Here is a 24,176-nt window from a genome sequence, read left to right on the forward strand (position 1 = left end):
CCAGTCGCAAGATCTTGTCTCAGTTTGACGCCATAGCCGGTTTCCAGCAGATCCCTTTGGACCCGGCCGACGCCGAGAAAACCTCTTTCATTACACACGAAGGCACATATTGTTACAATGTCATGCCTTTCGGGTTAAAGAATGCAGGGGCCACGTACCAGCGTTTGGTAGATAAGATGTTCGCCCATCTCATTGGTAAGACAGTACAGGTGTATATCGACGACATGGTGGTCCTAAGCACCGAAGAGGGCGACCATTCGCAAGACTTAGCAGAAGTATTTAAAATCTTCAGAGCCTATAACCTCAAGCTGAATCTGGAAAAATGTTTCTTCAGAATTCGCAGTGGCAAATTCCTGGGTTGCGTGGTATCAGAAAAGGGCATCGAGCCTAACCCCGCAAAAATCGAAGCAATTCTAGCAATGGAACCACCGCGCGATCTGCAAGGGGTACAAAGGCTCAATGGAAGAATCATCGCTCTGGGACGTTTCATCTCATGCTCGGCGCAGCGATGTCTCCCCTTCTATAAAGCAATCAAGAAGGAGCACCCCTTTAGGTGGTCTACAGATTGCCAGGCCGCGTTCAATGCCGTAAAAACTTTCCTCGCAACACCCCCTCTGCTCTCGGTGCCAAAACCAGAGCAGGAATTCACTTATATTTCACCATCACAGATGAAACAGTAGGGGTCGTTTTAACTCAAGAAGAGGGGACGGAGCTTTTTCCAATCTACTTTCTGAGCAAAGTGCTGAAGGGAGCCGAAATCCGATACTCCGAGGTGGAAAAAGCCCTATTCGCCATCACTCAAGCTTCAGAACGTCTGAGACCATATTTCCAAGCACACACGGTCGTGGTCAGGACCAATTATCCGCTAAAAAAGGCCGTCCAGAGACCAGAGGTTTCCGGGCGTATCACCAACTAGTCCGTTCGTCTCTCCCAGTTTGACGTCCGTTTTGAGCCCCGCACGATGATCAAAGCTCAGGCCTTATCTGATTTTATTATCGAATTTACCGGCTGTGCTAACACCAAACCTACGACAATGGCAGCTCGCACTGACGACATCTGGACTATGAGCATTGATGGATCCTGCGCTCCAGGATGGGCAGGCGCTGGTATAGCCATTCAAGGACTCGGCAATCTCCACATGCGGTACGCCGTCCGGCTAAATTTTCCGACCACTAATAATCAGGCCGAGTATGAGGCCTTGATCGCCGCCCTTCGGCTATCAAAAACAATAGTGAGCGGACGGCTGATAATATGCTCGGACTCGGAGCTTGTCGTCAGCCATGTCAGCGGCACTTACCAGGCAAAGGACCCGACAATGTGCCAATACCTGGCCCTCGCCACATCCCTACTCAATGATCTCAAAACAAAAGGAGTAACCCTTGACCTGATACTAGTACCACGAGAGGAGAACGAGGAAGCAGACGCTATCGCCGCGCTTGCAGCAAGCGAACGATCTAGTGACCCGCTCACCTTAATCGAAATTGCAAGCGCCCCAGCTATTCGCACCGAGAGTTCGCTACAGATCGACTCAGCAGACGTCGCGGCAGGAGGATGGAGAAGCCCAATTATCAGATATCTTCAGAATGGGACACTCCCAGCAGATCGGACAGCGGCATCCCTCGTGGTCCGGCGTTCTTGGCGTTATGCATTACATGATGGCTTACTTTATCGCAAATCTGCCATGCATCCCTGGTTGCGGTGTGTATCCGAGGAAGAGGGAGATCACTGTCTTAAGGAAATTCACCAGGGCATATGTAGCTCGCATCAGGGCACCTGGACAATTGCAAAGAAAGCCCGGCTCCAGGGGTTCTACTGGCAGACCATGGATTCCGACGCAACGCGTCTGGTTCGCAGTTGTCAGGCATGTCAACTACACGCCAATACCCATCACGCCTCAGCGGCTCCATTCAAAGGTATCATCACACCCTGGCCATTCACGGTATGGGGCATCGACCTGCTAGGCCCTTTCCCAATGGCTTTAGCATAAAAGCGTTTCGTGGTCATGGCAGTCGATCACTTTACCAAATGGATCGAAGCTGAGGCCCTTGCCAAGATAACCGCTGACAACGTTATCAGTTTTCTCAAACGAATAATTATTTACCGATTCAGGGTCCCTCACTCCTTTATCACTGATAATGGGAAGCAGTTCGACTACAGTCAGTTTCGCAATTTCTGCGCAGACTAGGGTATCAGAGGACGGTACACGTCGGTAGCTCACCCTCAGAGCAACAGCCTCACGAAGGTAAGCAACCGAACGCTCCTTCAAGGGATCAAAGCACGTTTATCCGACCAAGGCAGGGCATGCCCGATCACATTGCGGCAATCTTATGGTCATACCGCACCACCCCTCATACGGGAACAGGACGTACCCCCTTTTTTCCTCGCTTATGGGGCAGAAGCAATGGCACCATCTGAAGTCATTCTTCGCTCCCCCCGACAGACCAGTTTCGAAGAGGTCGACAACAGCGCGGAGCTCAGGGAAGCCAGCAATCGACTCGAGGAAGAGCGCCTTAATGCTCTTTTGCATATCACGGCCCATAAGCAGAACATCGCGCGCTATCATGATAGAAGAGTTCGCCCCCGCACTTTTCAGGTCGGAGACCTTGTGCTCAGAGACGCCGCGGCTGCGCAATCCCCTTTAGCTCAGGGAAAGCTCGGCCAATCATGGGAGGGACCGTACAAGATCGACACTGTTCTCCATAATGGAGCTTACAAGATCGCCTCTTTAGACGGGATGGTTTACAACAATAGCTGGAATATCCAAACGTTAAAGAGATATTATCAATAACTTGTACACGAATCACGATTCATAGAGATGTTTTGGTTACATCGTCTAACTATCATTTTGTTAACGATTTTGAGCGAGCAGAACTTTATTGCGCTCTCCGCCAACTAAGCATTCAAATGCTAGCATCAGGCTCTTCGATCATATCGAACGCCTCCTACATCGTCTAACTATCATTTTGTTAACGATTTTGAGCGAGCAGAACTTTATCGCGTTCTCCGCCAACTAAGCATTCAAATGCTAGCATCAGGCTCTTCGATCATATCGAACGCCTCCTACATCGTCTAACTATCATTTTGTTAACGATTTTGAGCGAGCAGAACTTTATCGCGTTCTCCGCCAACTAAGCATTCAAATGCTAGCATCAGGCTCTTCGATCATATCGAACGCCTCCTACATCGTCTAACTATTATTTTGTTAACGATTTTAAACGAGCAGAACTTTATCGCGTTCTCCACCAACTAAGCATTCAAATGCTAGCATCAAGCTCTTCGATCATATCGAACGCCTCCTACATCCTCTAATATCGAACGCCTCCTACATCGTCTAACTATCATTTTGTTAACGATTTTGAGCGAGCAGAACTTTATCGCGTTCTCCGCCAACTAAGCATTCAAATGCTAGCATCAAGCTCTTCGATCATATCGAACGCCTCCTACATCATCTAACTATCATTTTGTTAACGATTTTGAGCGAGCAGAACTTTATCGCGTTCTCCGCCAACTAAGCATTCAAATGCTAGCATCAGGCTCTTCGATCATATCGAACGCCTCCTACATCGTCTAACTATCATTTTGTTAACGATCTTGAGCGAGCAGAACTCCATCGCGTTCTCCGCCAAACAAACATTCAAATGTTAACATCGGGCTCTTCGAACATGTCGAACGCCTATTACGTCATCTCACAATCCCACATTATGAACGATTTGGAGTACGCAGAACTCCACCCCTTTCTTTGCTCCATTTAATTTATAAATAAAATAATAAAACTCCTCGAGCATCCGAGTATAACATCCGAATGTTATCGTTCGAGTCTCTCCACAACATTCAAGTCTTATCACGTGAAAAGCGCATAGATTAAAATAAACTCGCAAACTATAAGGTCAACTACGATATCAAACTACAACAAGGTCACTCCTGCTACAAAGAGCCATTACAAACATTCCTATGGCTACAGCAAACGTATAAGCAACCCTAACACATTCAGGTAGATTGAGGACGATCAGGGTTCGGGATAGCCTCCTCATCCATCAAATCTTGATGCATCGCTCTCCAGTCCACGCACTCATCGGTATTATGGCCGTTCTGCCTATGATACAAACAGGCTTTGCCCACATGGGTCACACGATGATTAGGATTAGCAGGAACGGGACCAAGACTTCCCTGCCTCGCAAACTCCAAGAAAACCACACTTCGAGGTTTGATGGGATCGACGAATGTCGGTCCATATGGACGCGTTGGCGAGGCATGGCGCCCTACTCGCCGGTACTCCGTCTTATGAGGCAAGTTTATCACCCTTTCCATCTCATCGGCTAGCAGCCTCTTTATCCAGGAAGGATGCAGATTGAGCACCGGAGCGACGGTTTCATCGGGGTGGAGATACCCGATGCCCTCATGAGACCATATTTTCTTTTCTGTTGAAGAAAGCGTGCTAACAACGACCTCACAGGAATCAGTGACGGATCCGGTATAGGGAATAGAATTCTCACTCTCCACTTTCCTCCTTTGAGAGGCCCAGTCTCGGTTCATCCAAACAGGGGACGAATACCTCACTTTCCTTTCCAGATCGTTCTCCTCAGACGGGGGACAATAAACATAGGGATGTGGCATCGCTGATATTACCTTCTGCACCTCCAACATGCGGGCTGGATCGACGACGTCCCGAAGCGACATTTCCCCGAGAAAATTAGCTAAAGAAGAAAAGGAAAGGGCGAAAGAGAAATGACAAGTCCACAACGAAAAATCCGGCTCCTATTTATAGCACAACGGAGAAAAGACATGAAAGACATCACAATGAACTACAATCAAATCAACTTGCAGGACATAATTAGAACACTACAATATCACAAAAAAGATTCAGATTGTACGAATCATCATTACATCTTTGAAAACAAAATGGACAAAGTACAAACTGCCTACTGCTTCTTGAAACGACCACAAAATTCGACAGCCTTCGCCTGGGCAGCTTTGTCATACACATTCGGAGCAAAGATCACCTCCGGAGGAACTTCGTAACCGGCGGAATAAGCAGCGGTGATCAGCATCATATGATCCAGCTTTATGAGTTTCTCCTCGCACTGACCAGCGAGAGCACGAAGATCAGCAGCCTCTTTCCGCGCAGCTTCCAGTTGTTGCCTAAGAGAGTCATTCTCCTCGGCCAGCACTGCCGCCCGTCCCGTTTTCTCCTTCAAAGTCTCCGCTACTCGACGAGTCCACCCAACAGCCATCCTGAGCAACACCCTGTACGCATAAATCTCCTCGACATCTTGTTTCAACCTCTGGGAGAGCTCCACTCGACCGGCCGTCTCTACTTTCAGCTTCTCGGACAAAACGGTAATCTCGGCCGCACGACGATCCAGGAGCTCCCGCGCAGCTACCAATTTCTTATTTGCCTCCTCGAGATCGCCGACAGATTTCCGCAGACCGTCTTCCGTATCACGAAAAACTTGATCATCATTAACGCACATGTCGAAAACCCTGGTTGCATTCTGGATAGCCTACTTAAGATAACACAAGTTAAAAGACGAAAATCATGAAAAGCAAACCAAGGCTAACAGTGCGGATAGGAGAACCCACCACACCAAGGGCCGATAAGGTCTCCAGGCCCATGTTCATTTTTGAAGCCCCCTCCATCCGCTGATGCTCCTCGGGGACCCTGGCAACGCGAGCCATCGTGCGAGCTAGATCGGAAGTCATCATATCCGAGTGCACCGATAAGTTCATAACATAGTCCCTGAACTTGGAGATTTTCGTTTCCATCCTCTTAACCATTTCCGGATGATCTCCTACTCGATCCGGCACGTCAGCAGACAGCTCAGTCCCGCCGTCAGAGCAGGGCTTCTTGGCACCCTCGCTGGCACCAGCTGCATTTTCACCAACAGGCTCTTCCCCGGCCACATATTCATCAACAGTTTTCCCCGTATCTCTTTTTCGCTTCCGAGCAAGCACCCCATGATTCGGACTGCCGCCTTTTTCTTCTTCAAGGACGATCACCCCCACATCGCCCTCAAGCTCCTTGGCAACTGGATCATTCACGGGCTTTCCTTGCGGAACATCAACTAATCCGTCAGCATCTTCTCGCACATCAATAACCCCTCCCATAATTTTCACCACTTGGTTCGCATCCTCGAGCGAGGAAAACGAAGCCAATGAACCCGAAGCACCTCCGAACGCCTCATCAGCGGTCTCCAGACCAACACTGAATTCATCAGGGTCAAAATCCATGCTGACACGGGGATCTCCTGGACCTGCAAAATACAGAAGGGAGAAAGAACACTAAGACATTCCGAATACACAACAACATATTACGTGCGATATAATTCACAAGGTAAAATAAAATCCCAGCCCCTCACCTACAACGACAACATTTACGGAGATCGCCTCTAATTCCGCCAATTCTCCAGCTTTGAAGTTATATCCTCGTTTCCATTTCTCAAAATCCTCAGCCGACCACCCTCTAAGTTGAGCCATCCGCCATTGATTCCAAATGTAGTAACCGGCGGCCAGGAAATGACGAACTAACTCATCTATATCCTGCTTATGATCCTTATCCGACGGGAGACCTTTCAAATACTTCACCAAATTCTCCTCGAAAGGCAGCTTCGGGCGGGTTTTCAGCCATCGACTGGAGTCCATAGGGTCGTCGTTCTATACCACCCTAAAAGGAAAGTCCCCGTCGAGCTTCCTCACCAAGAAGTAGCGGTGGTGGTATTCGGATAATTTATCTTTCAATCCACCTATCACTTTGAACTTCTGGTGTGAGAACGTGACATGTTGAGATCGTTGCCCCTTGCTTGGTTTAAAAAACTCGCGAAAGACTAGACTTGTTGCTCGATACCTGGCAGATCGGCACAGGGAGTAGAAGGCGACCATCATTCTCCAGCCGTTCGGATGTATTTGCCTAGGGCACAGATCGTATTCCTTCAGCACTTCTACAAAAAAGGGTAGGAGCGGCAGCCGCATCCCCGATTCTAACTGCTCCTCGTAAACGATGAGCTCATTTGCGCCACCCGCAGAATGGGCTCTATTTTCTTCGCCCAGCGCAACCAATTCGTAAGGCTCCCCGAGTCGGTACACCACAGATATCGCCGGCAGGTCTGCTGAGACGATTATACTATAGGCATCTTCGACCGAAAGGGATTCCGGCCTCTTAGGATGCTCGGCTCTCTCAAAGCGCTTACCCTCGATACTAGAAGTCCCAAGAGATCGAGTCCACACCCTCTCGCGCATTTCCTCGTAAATCACGGCAAGGGGCCGCTCCGCAGTAATCAGACCGTCCGGCACAACCACTACCACCTCTAGGACGCTGGCAGGACGATCGAAGGTAGGCGGCGGACGAACAACGGATTTCTTTCTTTTCTTCGCCGCACCGGCCACTGCGCTATTTTCACTATCCTTTTCCGCTCGCCTTTTTCGCGATACCGTTCGCGTCCGTGAAGCGTCTCGAAGCGTGAAGTCACCAGGGGCAACCGGCGGCAGTCTGCTTAGGGCTCCCCGTGAAGAACCCTCTGACATAATACCCCTCCCCAGAAAAGTCGAAATAAAACAAAGAAAAACGCAAAGCCAAGGCCAAGAGATTATACGACTAACCTTAGTAAAAGTTACGACAAACTCTGACGCGAGGAATCTCCCGAAGAGCAACAATTTTCGGATGACCGCCAAATATTCAGTGCACGGGCAAATCAGGGCAGGCCGACACGATCGCAGAAGAACCCACAGGAAGCAAAAGCAGACAGAGAAAATTTTTCTCTGAAAAAATTGGAAGATGAAATAAAGAGATTTCATCTTACCTCTTCTGGTATTTATAGTTGGGGGGGGGGGGGGGTAAAAGGCGCCGGCACAGCTCATTTTTTCAATAAATTCTTACGGCGCATGCGGGGGATTTAATTACAGACGTAATTAATGCGGCGCTACAAACAAAAAGCGCATGCAGTAATCCCAAAGGTTTCTTCCAGATTAGTCCGAAGAGCTCTTCTTACAATTGTCCGCCATTTATCTGGGCGAGAAACAGATGCAGTCCCGTATCTTCTCGCATTAAATACTCGGCTTAGCTCTTCGGCGGGGGGGACTACTTGATTCGGGATATGAATCAGGGCCTGAAGGCCCAGGAAGGCCCAAGACCCAGGAGGGCCCAAAGCCCAAGCACCCTCTATAAATACACAGCTCATCTTGGGAATCCAGACGGGTAACTCTTTCTATCTCTTACACAATTGATTAATAAACGCTCTTGAGCTACTAATTGTCTTGCTCGTCGGAGTATCCGCAGGGACCTTTCCCGGCGCAGGGACGAGCAATCGGAGAGCTAGATATCATCACCGAAGGCCAGGATCACTGTATTCACATTCCCAGATTACTAAATATTTAGTCCATCCATCCATAAATTGTATATAAAATGACAAATTTACTTTTTTTTATCACTACTTAATTTTGATATATATTTAATTAAATTTTAGGGTAATTAATTTATTAGTCCCTATATTTTGACAAAACACACTGTTTAGTCCCTGTATTTTTAAAAACACACGGTAAGGTCCCTAACTTTTTTCTCGACGAACTGTTTAGTCCCTAATGTTTTTCTCGATGAACTGTTTAGTCCCTAACATGAGTTGAGAATATGGAGGAAATTAAACTCACCATTAAGAGTAAGAAGATTTCCACCTTCAATTCGAACACGAAGAGTAAGCGATAGAGATTTGAGTCAATTTCTACCTTCAATTCAAACATGAAGAGTGAGCATGAGTGATTCGATTATGGGTTAGAGATTCAATCCTTCGATTTCTACCTTCAATTCAAACAGGAAGAATGAGCATGAGTGATTCGATTATGGGTTAGAGATTCAATCATCGATTATGGGTTAGGGATTCAATCCTTTCTCCATTTTTTTTGTGAGCGCGAGTTGTGAAAGAAAGATATAGAGGTGTGAATTGCTTTTGACTGATAAATAGTAAAGGGTAATTTAGTCATTTCCAAATTCATAAACGGTAAAAAACTAACAAACAGACGGAATGATTAAACAGTTCATTGAGAAAAAGGTTAGGGACCTTATCGTGTGTTTTTGAAAACACAGGGACGAAACAGTGTGTTTTGTCAAAATATAGGGACTAACAAATTAATTACCCTAAATTTTATAACTTTGTTTGTTATAGGCTTAATACATCATTTGCCTCATGAACTTGTCCAAAAAGCTTGATTGGTCTCTTGAACTTTCAAAATATCTCGATAACCCCCTCAATTTGTATAAAATGTTCAGTTAGCTCCATGAACTTACGCAAAATGTAATCAATTGGTCACTCAGTTATTGCACACGTCTTAAAAAAAGTAAAACGACTAAGATCGGAGGTATATGGTTTTAATATTAGCAAAGATAAGTTTTATAGTTGAACAAGTAATAACTTCCTTTTTAATCTATTTTTGAATTATGTAATAAATTCTACGATGCGTGGAATACATCTTCTACATTTAATTTACTTTTTTACAATCGAGTGATCAATTGATTATATTTTATGCAATTTCAAGAGGCTAACTGAACATTTTATACACATTGAGAGGGCTATTGAGACACTTTGCTAAGATCAATCAAGTTTTTTGGACAAGTTCAAAAATGATGTATTAAGCCTTTGTTATATTAATATAAGAATGTAAAGAATTATTAGTATAATAAAATTATATTAATATTTAGTCAATTTTTTTATTAAAATAAATAATCAATTTTATAATCATAATCTAAATAAATATATCTTTTCTATAATATTTATTTTACGTGGCAGGCGGATTTACAGTGGGGACAATGGGGCACTTGCCCCCACTGAGATCTAATAATGTCTAAAATTCTGTGTATGTAATTTTTTATATTTGGAGTTTGCCCCCATCTTCCATTGTTGCCGCCGCATAGCTTCTGGTTGGAGTTAAAAAATTGAAGATAAAGTAGTTTAGGTTTTAATTGTTTTAGTTTTCTGCTTTGGAAAACCACGTCGTCCCTCATAAGTGGAACAACGTCGTTTTGCAAAAGCATAAAGAAGGAAACAGGTTAATTTAAAATTCAATTATTCATTTTTTTTCCTAAATGAAATAAAACTGTCAGGTTTAAAAGTAGAGACAACGAAATAAAATAGTAAAAAATGAAAATGATGAATTCTTTGTTTTCTATTCAAGGGTACCTCGACTCCCACAATTGGTTTATCCAATTTTTTTGACTTTTTATTATTCTTATTATTCTTTTACCATATCATTCTTATTAGGATAAAAGAAAAAAAATTGACAACATCACACTCAAAGTATTAAAATTCAACTAATGTTTAGCTATAATCAGAATAGTGAAATGGATCCTTGAATACTAAAATTAATTTAATCTAAATCAAACTTTAAATAAAAATTTCACTTTTAAATTGACAAATTTTGATAAATTAATTCGAATACAATCATTTTTAATCGCAAAAATTCATCAAAATTTATAATTTAAAGTTTGAGTTAATATCAAAATTTTGATTTAAGTTAAATTAATCCTAACTGCCAAGTTTAAAGACTATTTTGACTCTTAATTCGTTATCATTTACTATATTTAACTCTTTTTTATACTCATCCTATATTTAACTCATTAACAAAACAGTTTAGCAATTTAACATTTTATATTTAAACAATTTAGCAATTACAAAAGCCTTTTACAAAATTCTTAAACAATTTATTTTGATATATTATAATAAAAATTATTTATTTTATATTTTCTAAAAAAATATTTATTTATATTAGTATTAATTATTTGTGTAATTTTTTTATGGGTTAAGGTGCAAAAATACCCCTAACGTTTTGGGTCAGGAGCAATTTTACCCCTAACGTCTAAAATGATGCAATTTTGCCCCTAACGTTTGTAGCCAAGAGCAATTTTACTCATAACGTTGGTAATTTGGGTCAATTTCAGACACTATTATAAAACACAGATATTTTTGTTCATTATTTTGTACCAATTGCATACCAATTCATTCTAAAACAAAGGATATCATGTTTTTTATAATTTAATAATAGAATTGGAGATTAATATTTATAAATTCGGTGAATTTTTTGAATTTTTTTGTCTAATTTGTACAAAAGACAGTATATTTTTTTTATTATTTTTTTTCACATCCCAACATATGTTTATGATTTGTTACTGATAAAATGACGCACATGTGAAGTGTAGATGATAAGATTCATGACCGAGAAGACAGTTTGATGAATTATTTCTGAAATGGACCCAATTTATCAACATTAGGGCTAAAATTGCTCTTGGGTACAAATGTTAGGGGTAAAATTACACCATTTTAGACGTTAGGAGTAAAATTGCTCCTGACCCAAAATGTTAGGGGTATTTTTGCACCTTAACCCTTTTTTTTATTTTACACTACATCAATTTGCCCCTACTAGTTATAAATCCTGGATCCGTCCCTATACACTGTTATATTTCTAATTTATTAATTAATAATCAATTAAATTAAATATAAGTTAAATAGGTATTAATATTTTTTAACCTAGTCAGTAAAATCAAAATTTTAGAAATAATTACTAATTAATTTTAATACATATTATTTTAGTAAAAAATATATTTTTATAATTTATTTGATTGTTCGGTTAGAGGTTCGTCGCACACTCTTTAGGTGAATTCTATTCCAATTAAAGTTTTCTAAATACATTAGTACTCGTACTCGAGATCTCTATTGTTGGAATTAATTGGATATGGATCCAATTAGGCCCGCCCGAAATGGAACGGGCCCAAACCTAATAAAAATTAAGGTTAGGTGATCTATTTATTCAGTATAAATAGAAACCCTAATCTATCATAATTCTAAGAGAATTAGAAGAGAGTCAGAAATTAGGTTTTGAGATACAGGATCTCCAGAGAATTTTTTCTCTCCTCTTTTTCCCTAAGCCGTCGCCCCTCTCTCTATTTTTGGGATTCGTCGTCGCTTTAGTTCGTGAACCAATTGTCTTCCTCTCCCAATTCTATTGGCGTGATTGAAGGCTTGACCGATGATACTAGATCGGGTGATTGATCTGAAATCCTTCCGCTGCAAATCAAGAACGGGATCTGTGCTACAAGAGGTAACTCGTAAACCCGTTTACTTATTCGGATAAATATATATGTTGTGAATATATGTTTATTCCAACATTGGTATCAGAGCCATTGGATCTAGTATTCCGTCTTTACTGCGAATCCGTTTGCGTTTGAATCTTTTTTGAAAGATTAAAAATAATTCATTGTTATTATTTTTTATGATTATACACTGGAATTGATTGATTGCGTGATTAAATTGAATTAGGGTTCGATTTAAACGTTTTTTACTCAATTAAACCCGTTTTAGGTTTCTGTTACCTTCTGATTTTTCGTTCCGCTCGTCAAATCGGAAAACCGACCACACCATCGAGTTTAGAGACCCCGAAAACCCTAGGTTCCATATATTTTTCATCGCCGGAATCGGCCGGGAAGGCGGCGCGTGGCCTTCACGCGCCACCTTGGGGGGAGAAAATGCGTGTCTCCCCCCAGCCCGCCATGCGGCAGGTGCTGGTTGGCCAGCCGGTGCCGCGCTGGCGCCAACTGGACCAACCAGCGCGCGCCACGTGGCAGAGGCCCCTCCACACGCGCCAGGCGCGTGAGGCCTCTTTCCGTGACCAATTTTTTCCCATTTTTTTTACAGAAACACGTTTCTGAATTTTTCTGATTTTTTGGGTATTTTTTCAATTTTTTTGGATGGACATTTTATACAATCTCTTTTAATTAGGTATATTAAATATTTTAAATATGTTATAAATGTTTTATAAACTCTCTAAAAATATTTTATAAAATTGTTTATGTGTTATAAATGATTTTAAATCAGATTTAAGGAGGTCCCTACCACTATGACAATCGAGATATGTTTTGATTGGAAAAAGGTCTATGCATGTGGCACTAACCTTTTCTAGTGTTTCTTTGTTTTTGGATAGTCATGGCAATCATTAGATTCACCCCAGTGGAGCCTGTAACGGACAATCAAGTGGCTATCAGGAAGATATTTCGCATTAGACTTTTGAAATGCAGAATGTCTAAGGAAGTGTGATGGGATGATTCATATGCTATTATGCGTCACATGATCGAGGTACATGACCTTATGCAGTGCCTCATCCTTATGGGAGATTTTGACGGAGGTCATGATCAAATAATATTATTCTCCGGCCTTCTTGAAACCCTAAAGTCCTCTCCAAGACTCCATAGGCTATATTTACATAGCTTTAACAGTTTTGGCTTGAATTATGAACATTCCGTGTTATTGTTCTTAAATGAGCTAGATGAGCTGAATGTCACCTTACCTATAAGTGACGATGGAGTGAGACTGAGGTCCGGGAGACAACTTAGGTCTATCCAATACAGGAGGGTTTTCGGGGTGATGCCTGAAATGTTGAGGAGATCTGTGATTCGTTTCTTCCCTCGCCCGTTCCGTGTAGGAGAAATTCCCTACATGGAAGAGATGGAAGATTTTTATGTTGGTTAAATGAACCATTTTTGTTTTTGGTGTGGTTGTGGATTTAATTTTTGGAACAAATTTTTTCTTTGGGGTTTATTATTCCAGTGTTATAATTTTTGTTAGGATTTCTATTGGAATTTTTGTTTTCTAATGGATTTTTAATAAAAAAAATTTCAAATATGTTTGGATAATTGTTTATTTATAGTGTGATTATTCAAATATATTTGGATAACCATTGGGATCCTAATTTAATTATTATTCGATTTTGATTGGATAATTTTTGGTATGTTGGATTGGAATTGATGAGCTTGAATAATTTTATGTGAGCATTTAATTGCGATTTATTAAATCAGTGATTAGTTATTATTGATTTAATGATTATCTTCGACCTTAGTAGTTAAGATTAGTCAACATTAAGATCGAAATAATAAATCAAAAGTCATCTTAATTCCTTACAATAACCATATTTTTGTAATAAGTTGTAAAATGTGAAATGATGCTCTCCGACTGTTCTTTGGGTTGCTTGAGCTATTGAAGAAGTTGCGCTCTTCCCTTTGGTAACTCTTTTTCTCTCTATTATCTAAATAATGAATGAATCTTTACTTGTTTATGTAATCGTGAAGTTGAGTTTTTAAATCCTGCTTTTGTTGTTCATTCTTTCAGATTTTATATCTTATTATCGCTTTGAATTTCTCATTTTGGTTAATTGGACAAAAATGTGGCCAAAGTGTTTGATAAAATGCGTCAATGCATATGTACTTTGTTCCTTGAATTGGATATTTTATGTGCTGTATTTTATTTGAAGTCTAATTAATTTTAGGTTGATTAGCAGTTTCTTGTGAACAATTCTTATGTTGTCTATGTCTCAAATGGCTTTGTTCAACTTGTCCAAGCTCGTTTATAGTCTATATTTAGGTAGCTTTGCGATGTCTACACTGGTAGTAAATGAGAGATTTGATGTTTGAGAAGAGTTATGAAGTTGCAGATAGGATAAGCATAGGGAGTCACAACGAAATAATTTATTTTCTATATGCTTGTTAGAGAATGTTATGTTTTTATTCAAGAGATAATTTCAGTAAAATGTAGACAAAATGCATAAATGTAGAGAGGCACCTGTTTGAATATGAGTTTCTTAAGCTTCAAGTGCTAAAAAATTACACACACATTCTCTGAGGTAAAATGCATTCATAGTTATTGAAAGTTGGGGTTTGGTTGACACTTCATTTTCTTTTTAAATAAAATCACCGAACTTCAAATTTGATTTCAGTAAAGTCATTCCGAGAAATTTTTCTACAAAAATGCCCGAATGTTGACATGACACTGGTAGAAATGTCTGACTTTTATGGCTGATGTGGCAGGCACATGTGTGCCATATGTCACGCCACACAATTTTTTTAAAAGTGAATAGATTGATGAAGTTTAGGATGTACTATTTCATGAATATTGTTCAATTTCGTTTTCTTTTATAAAATTATTAAAATTGATGCATCATGCATGTCATGGCATGTAGTAACTTGCAGTCCACAATTCAAAATTGAGGATGAACTACTTTCTTCAAATTTTTATTTTATGATATGTTTTTCCGCATTGTTGAATGGCGGAAAAAGTATCAGAAACCACTCTCGGAGCCATTTGACCACCCCAAAATTCTAAATACTTTAAATTGTCACCTTAAAAACATAAAACATTTTCCATATTACAACAAATTGCAAATAGTTTAAATGTCACCTTAACAATATAAAACATTTCCCATATTACAACAAATTGCAAATTAACTCTAGAAAAAAGATCGTAGTGCAATGTCACAAGCTGCAGCGTGCAATTTAATATGTTGGACGTCTACTCTTAATGGAGCAGTGCCAAAAAAGAGGGTCTGGAGATGTTGCCTGGCTCCGCCAGTGGTTCTAACTACTGGTAACAAGAAATGGTAATCTTTAAGTTCATCAATGGCCTTCAGGACTTGTGGCATTGTGTCTTTAATTGATTGAGCTGGTTGGTACATGCCCAATATAGAGGCATATCTACCCAACTCCTCTATGCAAATTTCATTATGTTCTGTTGCCAAAAAAGAGCACAATAGCAAGCATCTATGTCCCTCGTTGGACAATTGGCTATGAGTGTTCCCCTGACTTTGATAAATGACACCAAGTTCAGACACAATAGATTGCAGAAGCTCAGATTCGGAACCGTTTTCACATTCAATTAGCCTTTTTACCTTAAATGCTATAGGAAGACACTTAACTTGTTCTATGATCTTGTATGCCTCAAATTTGTAGGAGTCTTGAAGTGGACTGTTCCTTATCGTCTCGCTGATAGACCTCTCTTCGTTTATGGTTAAGGGATCAAGAAGAATCTTCCTTTGACAGTTCATAGCCTCACAAACTGATATTCTAGGCGTTGTTAACAGAATTTTGAGACCAACAGCGGATGGGATTCCAATCGAATCCAAAGCAAGTTCTCTCCAAACATCATCTAGCACTAAAAGCTTCTTCTTCTCATCCTGTAGTCTCTGCATCAATTTGCATGCTCTCTGTTGCACGCTACTTTCCACCTCGAAACCAACTTGCAGCTGGACTGCAACTTGGTTTTGAATAGCTCCGATGACTGGATAGCGACTCACATGTATGAAAACACATTCATCGAATAGCTTCAGTTTTAAAGCTTGATCTGATGTATGCTTTGCCAAAGAGGTTTTGCCTACTCCTGGCATCCCGTGTAGTCCAATCACGTTGACACTATCAGTCTGTAATGCTTCCACAATGCGGACTAGAGCTGATTCTGCTGATTGATAGAGTATAAGTTCTCCAGATTGAGTGAATTCTGTAATATGAACATTAGGTGTAAGAGATTCGTTTGGAGAATTGGTGAATCCATCATTTCTAACATGTGCCTCTACATATGTTCGCAATTGTAGACTCTCCTGTTTGAATCCTGTAGTTCTAGGCTCTCCGACCACTGAATATCTTCTCCCGATCCTTAAAATAATATCACGAACCAAATCATGCATCGTATAAGCACCTGTCAGCATTTCAGATTCTTGCAACAAATGGGAATTTCTCAGCTCATCAACTTCCTCAGATAATTCTCCCTGTAGGTCTTGAACACCAGTTTGCAAAGAGTTTTGACAGAACCCCAATTGGAATGCGTAGCTAGCTAGTTGCGGGACAAAAACTGCGTAATCTTCTGGGAACAAAGCACACATCAGTAAACATCTCTTGGTTTCTTCTCTTGGCAATAGATCAAAACTGAACTTTAGACATCTATAAGCATTTTTCTCTTTGCTTATGTCTCAAATGTCTTCAATTTCACCTTCTCGGAGCTTCTTATACGCTACTCGCCATGTACCCTTTTCAGTTTTACCTCTGAGAGCCTTTCCTACTGACATGATTGCCAGAGGTAAGCCCCCACATGCTTTTGCTACCTTTTTCGCCTCATCTGCCAAGGAATCATCATTTAAATTGGCAGCACTTTTAAACAAACACCATGCTTCATCTTTTTTCAAGATATCAAGTAGAATCCTATTTTGACATCCCATAGCCTCGCAAGCTGGTTTTCTACGTGTTGTTAGCAAAATTTTGCAGTTCTTGAGTTCATGAACAGGTGGGATTCCGATTTCACTTAGATTGAGCTCTCCCCAAACATCGTCAAGCACTAAAAGCTTCGTCTTGTCATCCTGCAGCCGCAACATTAGTCTGCTTGCCTTTTGTTGCATACTGCTCGTCTCATCAAAAACCAGTTGCAGCAGCTCAGCTAGTTGATTTTGAATGCGACTCATGTCTGGTTTCTCTGATACAATTACTATCAAATATTCATCAAAAAGCTCCTTTTTCGTAGCTTCTTTTTGTACTTGTTTTGCCAAGGTTGTTTTCCCCGCACCAGGCATCCCATGCAGTCCGATTATATTGACACCATCAGTTACTAGTGCAGTCATGATTTGAGCAAGAGCGGATTCTGAAGCTTTAGAGGGCATGAAAACATCGGATTGGACAAATCCGATATTTGGGAGATTAGGTTCATGTGTAAGCTCTTGGGGTAATTTCCCATGCTCATCTTTCAGATTCTTGAGGGTTGTTATCAATCCATCAGCTTCTTTACCTCTACTGTATCGCCAGAACCAATTTGGACACGAATTATTCAAGCAACGCGGATCTTGTTTCATTGCAGTTTGTAGAACATCAACATCATCCATCGCTTGCTTTGTGTCTTTGGACCACTTTTCTACAGTTTTATTGGCTACCTTTGTATTCTTTTTCTCCTGCTCAAGCTTGTGCTCCAAATCTTGTTGAACTGCAGTAAGTGCACTTTTTCCTTCATTCAGCTCTTTCTGAAGTTGCTTAAAACAGCACATGTAGCAACATTGTTTTACGATTGCTTTCACTCCCTTTTCCACATAATTTGCAGCAATGGAGAGAGCCGTCCCCCCAGCTGATTCTAGAAGACATGACATGTTTGCTTCTCTGAAACAGAAAAATCTGATATGCTGAAATAATCAAAATGATAATTTACATTGTTATACATGCGGAGATTCAATGTCACAAAATAATAGATTAGGAATACAAACATATTTGCTAGGTCAGGGTTAACATCACAAAATAATAGATCAATGGCTAAACACAAACATTTTTGATAGATTATGACCAATTAAAATATATATATTTTTTTTCTTTTTTTTTTTAATTTTTTTTACAAAGAGAGTACTTTGAGTAATCAATTTGATTTAATTGTTTAGTGTGACAATTCAAATATGGATACACTCATTGATTTGCAGACTTAACTAAAATCCATCAGGCCCACAGAGCCCAATCACCCACCTCACATGGCTCAACATTCAGAGACGCACTCAAGGGTAAAGTAGTCTTTCTATACCAATCCACAACCTATATTAAGGGAACACTACTCCCACATAGAAGGATAAGGTTAGTTTTCGGATACTACATCATTTTGAGTAACCAAAATCGCTTACTCATTATTTTTAATTCAAAATTAAGCTTGATACTTATGTTAGTTTTACTTTTATCTGCAACTAGAATTACCCTTATTCTCTACAATTTTCTGGTAATAATAAACTTTTTATTTTCCTAAAAAACAAAAAATAGATATCTAAATTATATATAGAGGGCTAAAATCAAATGCTAGAACAAGCAGTACAGATTACCTACTGTTGACATTTTGGGCTAGGGGAGACTACCTCGTACTTATAAATGACTCGTTACTTTTACAGCTAGCCAATGTGAGATACTTAACACTTGGTTTGAACAGTGTATGTATACAGTTCAAATTGGTACTTCCCAGGAGGTGTATTTTACAGCGGTGTAAATTGAATTATATTGCTACTAAAGTTATAGCTCCTAAACTTCATTTCGTGATATAAAAGTCCTTAAATTTTATTTTTTCATAATATAAAGTCCTAATCAAAGAAATTTTTTTTTTTAAAAAATTAACGAAATGTTGGCCACCTAATAGATTTTCCTAGTCTCCTGTATTTGTCCACAAAATTTAACATCCTACCCTATATTTTTAGAAACGTCCTATTTACTCTTCTGAACTTGGTTAAAGTGACCTATTGACTTCTCTAAGTTCACGTGATAGAGCAAAGGGAAAGTTTGGACAAATTGAAGAACGTATCACTTTAGATAAGTTCAGGATTTTACTGTAAGAATGTTCAAGTCTTATAGTTCTTTTTAAGAAAGTTTATGTAGTTAATAGACCAGGAAAATGAATACTTTTTTGACCTTTCCAGTTTGTCCAAAATTATGAAAATAATATATAATACAAGAAAATAAACTTTCTTAGAGTTTACCTTTAGGCTTTATCAGTGTTTACTGTCTTCAAAAGCTACACCTCTGCTCCGATCACCTTACGTATTTGGTTGGTTGTGAGGAAAGCTTAAACTCAAAGAAAGGGAAAACACAAGCACCAAAGTTTTGATGACAGCTGCATAAAAAATTAATAAGTCATACATGTTGCAACTTATGTGATAACAGGCTAAATTATGTTATGTCGTCTTCATCTTGTAATAAAATATTCCAACTTGGAAGTCAAAGTCATGCTAATATTATTTATATATGAATATGATCAACACAATAACGACAAATGTAAAATAATAGAAGGGTATCGATCTATAAGGACAAAGTTTTAATATTGGTGCTTACTGTATTTTTATAATTGATTAGAGCTAGATCAGGGTGTTTGGTTTAATTATTTGAGAAATTTTTCTTCCAATTCAACAATAATCCAAAAGTGTTTGTGAATATATATATATATATGAGAAAGGCTAGAGGTGAGCAAATTGAACCGAATGCAATCTCCTGTGATGGATCTTTTGCCAGAAACTGATCCAGTCAGAAGTAAGTTCAATATTAGCATGGGCATGATGAAGAGAGCTTCCTATATCAAAGCCAAGTATGAGGAACTTACAATGATTCGTCTTTATCGACTTTTAGAGGAAGATATGGGAATTGAGAAATTTGCACTTGATCCATACATGAAATATATAATAGAAGGCGTATTGCAATGGTGGGCTGATGAGAATTCAGAGTCTTCAGACAGAGAGATTGATGAGGACAACGAAGATAAAGATGAAGTAAAACCAAATGATAAAATTAGTGAAAAGGAAATGGTGCAAAATTATGAAGATTCTAAAAAGAGGAAGATGCTTGAAAAAGAAATCAAAGCATCAGACAAGAAGCAAAGCAAGCATGTGGAAGAAGAAACAAATGACAACAAAAGTGCAGAAGGTATTGAGAAAGCCTCTGATAAAATCAAGCATGTACCCGAGAACAAATGTGAGGTCAAGCTAATGAAGGAATTGAAGGAGACATCTTCCAGTGAAGGATTGTCATCAAACGCATCTGAAAAGGAAATCAAGGAAGTTAAAAAGAGAAAGGAAGGAGTGAAAGAGCTCGAGGGCATTAACATGAATAATATTGTGTCAACTTCACGTAGAAGGTGCACTACAACAAAACCCAAAATACCAGTTGCCAGTGATAATAGTGATGTTGATGGTACTGACGAAGATGATTGGGAAGACGACGATGATGAGGAAGAAGAAGAAAATGATAGAGATAATAATGTGGATGGTGGAATACTCAGTGAAGAGGTCGATAACAATGAATTTCGAAGAAAACGTTGGAGATAATAATGGGTATGATGGCGGCTAGAGTGAAGAGGTCAACAACGTTGAAGGTTGAAGATGTCAATAGATTAAGAGATATTCTTGGTAAGGGATAAAAAAAATTATAAATTTAAGGGGGTGTGTTAGAAATAATAAATTTATAATTAATAGTCTTTATATTGGTGGTTATTAAGTTGTTTTAGAATAACTTATAAGAAGTTATGTGATGTTAAGTTACACTCTTAATTAGTGATTAAGAGTTATTAAATGTTATTTATTAGGTTTGTAATAGTTACATTTTCATGTACTATAAATAGTTATCTTGTATAGGCTAAAAGTGAAGAAGCACAAGTTAAAGAGAAATACAATTTAAAAGAAAAGCTTCCTCCTATATTTCTTTCACTTCTGATATTCTTCTTTTCTATCCAACAAATTGGTATCAGAGCCAACAAACCAAATAAGATCTTTTTGAAACTGAACATTTCGGTTTGGTTTGATCTAAACTAAACCAAATTAGTTTGGTTCATCTTGGTTCGGGTATAGGAAAGGCCAATACATTAGAACAGAGAGTTGTCTCGCGCCTCTAGGTATCTCTACCTATCCACCTGTGTCGGTTTTGGGAAGAGTGATTAATAGGACAAGGCGAAAAAGTAGAGAATGACTCACTTAATCATTAAACAAAACGAGCACAAAAGAGTAGAGGTGGCAACGGGGAGGGGGATTGTCCGTAAACCACGGTTATCCGAACCAACGGGGATAGGGAAACAACTGTAAAAAGTGGGGATGAGATGGGGATAGGTAAACTTTTTTTCCCGAAATCTAAATGTGGATGAGGATAGGGATTGCTATATGCGCCCTGTGGGGATCCTGCCCCGTTACTTATATATCCCCGTGAAAATATCCGAATAAACTTATTAATTTTAAATATCACTAGAATTAATTAATACCTAAATTGATTATATAGCTAAATTAATACTTAAATTAATTATATAGTTAAATTAATGCCTAAATAATACCTGAAGCATACCTAAATTAATTATGTGCAAACCTACTAATTTGAAACAATTGAATCAATTAAACTTAATTCATTTTATTCACATATCAGAGGCTATTATTCTAACCCTTATTTTATTGAATTAGTTAAACTAAACATAGCAGGAGCTATTCTAATTTCAACATGAGTTATTCTAACCCTTATTCTAAATTGAGGCGAGCAGATTGGTGAAATATTATAACAGTTGTGTTGCCATTAGCAATCATCAAACGCGAACATACTTCTCCTTATACGTATGCTAATTTCCATCTAAATTGGACCAAATTATGTCCTGGAGTCAACATCACAAAATAATAGAGTTGGACGCAAACACAAATATTTTAATAGAGTTGGAGGCAAACACAAATATTTTTGATAGTTCAGGAGTCAACATCACAAAATAATAGATCAGTGGGTGAACAAAAACATTTTTAATAGATTAGGGGCTAATGATTTAAGCTTATGATCTATCAACATGGTTTTCTTTTTTCCATATGAGAGGACTTTGAGTAATCAATTTGGTTTAATTGTTTATTCTGACAATTCAAATTCTGACAATCACTCATTGATGTGCAGACTTAACTAAAGCCCATTAAGCCCACATAGCCCAACCACCACCTCACAGGGCTCAACATTCAGTAAGAGGAGCACTCAAGGGTATTCTAGTCTTTCTACACCAATCCACAACCTATAAAAGAGGAACACTACTCCCACAAAGAAGGATAAAGGTTAGTTTTACTCTCTCTCTACTCTCTCTTATTATTAGCATACCCTTTTAGACTTATCTTAAAAGAAGACTTAACTTTAACTAAAGCAAAGTCGGTGTTGGGATAAAACGGAAAATTAAAAACTGAAAAAATGGATATAAAATTTTAAACGTTTGAATATTAAATGTTGAAAAGTCCACAAGGAGCACAAGGCAAGAGACTTTTGAACAGACCTTGCCTAGGACTTATTAGGCACAAGATGTTGAGCTAGGCGGACGCGCCTTTAACAGCTATGTTTAGGATATAAAATGTAATCCAGGAAAGGTGTTGTTATTAAGGATGAGAGAAGAAGTTTTGAGTTGTAAATTGTAATTGAACTGAAATTCCATAGAATAATTAACGTTGAAAACATAACAATAAAGCTAGAAAAATAATTACCCACTAAGAAAATGGTCTATGAACACAATATGAGAAAACTAATTCCTAAAAATAAGGAACAACAACTAAAGAAAGATTCAGTAGTCTGTCGTATTGCCTTGAATCAGTATAACACACTACGATAGGAAGCAACGGGGTTCCAAGTCAGATTAGGTCGTGGGTTCCAAGTCGGATTAGGTTAGATTGAGTATTATAAATACTCCATTATGTAAACCTAATTTGTAATATGATTTTCGCCTCCTAATAAATATTATTCTCCTTCTGCCAGTGGACTAGCCAATACAACGTTGGTGAACCACGTAAATCTGTGTTTCGATTGTTTGTTTATTTATCTTTCGTTAATTCCGAACAACATAGCCCTATACACGTTTCTAACACTCTTACCATAGGAAGTACAAATACCAACTTTCTGCCTTAGAAACTCGAACTTGGTGACTGGAAGTAGACCTGGAAATTATCGTGTTCGAGTCGTGTTCGTGTCGTGTCATTTCGGGTTCGTGTCAAAAAGAGTAAACCCAACCCAACCCAAAAACTTTCGTGTCAAAGTCGTGTTAACCTATTCGGGTTAGTGTCGATTTCGTGTCGTGTTTTCGGGTTACATGTAATTTTGTTATGCGTATATATTAATAATAACTCTTAAAAATATAAGAAGATTTGGTACTGTTTTTAAACATTTTATATCATTTTTAGATTAGTATGCTAACAATAATTATCGAAAAGTTCGATAATATCATGTTAGAGGGTTATGTAATGTGTTTATAACAATTTAGGAAATTCAAATTAATATTTGCAATTAATAATTATAATTTTATTATCTTTATTAATAAAGTGACATAAAAAACATGAGAGAATATAACAATAATTTTCAATATCCATGTCATTTCGTGTCGTTTTCGGGTTCACATATCAACACTAACCCAACCCAAAAATTAGCGTGTCAGTTTCGTGTCAACCCAAAAATGACCCATTACCTATTAAGCTCAACACTAACACTAAAAATCCGTGTCGTGTTCGTGTCGTGTAATCGGGTCGTGTGTCATTTTGCCACCTCTAACTGGAAGTGGTTTTGTGAACAAATCCGCCAGCTGATCTTGAGATCTGCACAGTATACCAGAATCACAAATTCTTCTTTCTGCATTTCTCTAAGGAAAACAACTTGATGTTGAAATGTTTTGTTTTCTGTGAAACATGGGATTATGGGAAATAGCAATTGCAACTTGGTTGTCAACAAAAATCTTGGTGCTTTCTTTCTGCTCCAGATTCAGATCCATTGAAATCTTCGACAACCACAAAGCTTGATTAATAGTAGCTGCTACAGCAACAGATTCAATATCCTTCATCTTTTGTAGCTCAAAGTCCCGAATTTTCTTTACCGTCTTTAATGACATGATGCGGGTGAAGATGGTTGCTGA

The 24,176-nt window shown here is 39.0% G+C and overlaps 2 protein-coding genes across 3 annotated transcripts; one reads left to right on the plus strand and one right to left on the minus strand.

Annotated features, from left to right (window-relative positions):
- Window positions 1–13,943: 13,943 nt before the first annotated feature.
- Window positions 13,944–20,918, plus strand: LOC136225838 (uncharacterized). Its single transcript, XM_066013957.1, has 3 exons — window positions 13,944–14,029; window positions 18,241–18,388; window positions 19,802–20,918. Exon 3 carries the CDS (start codon window positions 19,837–19,839, stop codon window positions 20,608–20,610), a length of 774 nt encoding a protein of 257 aa, XP_065870029.1. The 5' UTR covers window positions 13,944–14,029; window positions 18,241–18,388; window positions 19,802–19,836; the 3' UTR covers window positions 20,611–20,918.
- Window positions 15,137–19,394, minus strand: LOC136225837 (probable disease resistance protein At1g61310). 2 transcript variants are annotated; one of them, XM_066013955.1, is made up of 2 exons: window positions 19,273–19,394; window positions 15,137–17,952 (listed from the first exon to the last, which is right to left on the minus strand). In XM_066013955.1, the coding sequence occupies exon 2, from the start codon at window positions 16,672–16,674 to the stop codon at window positions 15,250–15,252; it is 1,425 nt and encodes a 474-aa protein (XP_065870027.1). In that variant the 5' UTR covers window positions 16,675–17,952; window positions 19,273–19,394; the 3' UTR covers window positions 15,137–15,249. Both variants share the same exon structure in this region, with proteins under 2 accessions (XP_065870027.1, XP_065870028.1).
- Window positions 20,919–24,176: the final 3,258 nt, after the last annotated feature.

This window comes from Euphorbia lathyris, chromosome 4, assembly GCF_963576675.1.
Source record: "Euphorbia lathyris chromosome 4, ddEupLath1.1, whole genome shotgun sequence".
Taxonomy (NCBI): domain Eukaryota; kingdom Viridiplantae; phylum Streptophyta; class Magnoliopsida; order Malpighiales; family Euphorbiaceae; genus Euphorbia; species Euphorbia lathyris.

Bases quoted from the DNA above. Each gene is read 5' to 3' on its own strand.
- LOC136225838 (XM_066013957.1), top strand. From the start codon at position 19,837: ATGGGCATGATGAAGAGAGCTTCCTATATCAAAGCCAAGTATGAGGAA.
- LOC136225837 (XM_066013955.1), bottom strand. From the start codon at position 16,674: ATGTGTGCTTTGTTCCCAGAAGATTACGCAGTTTTTGTCCCGCAACTA.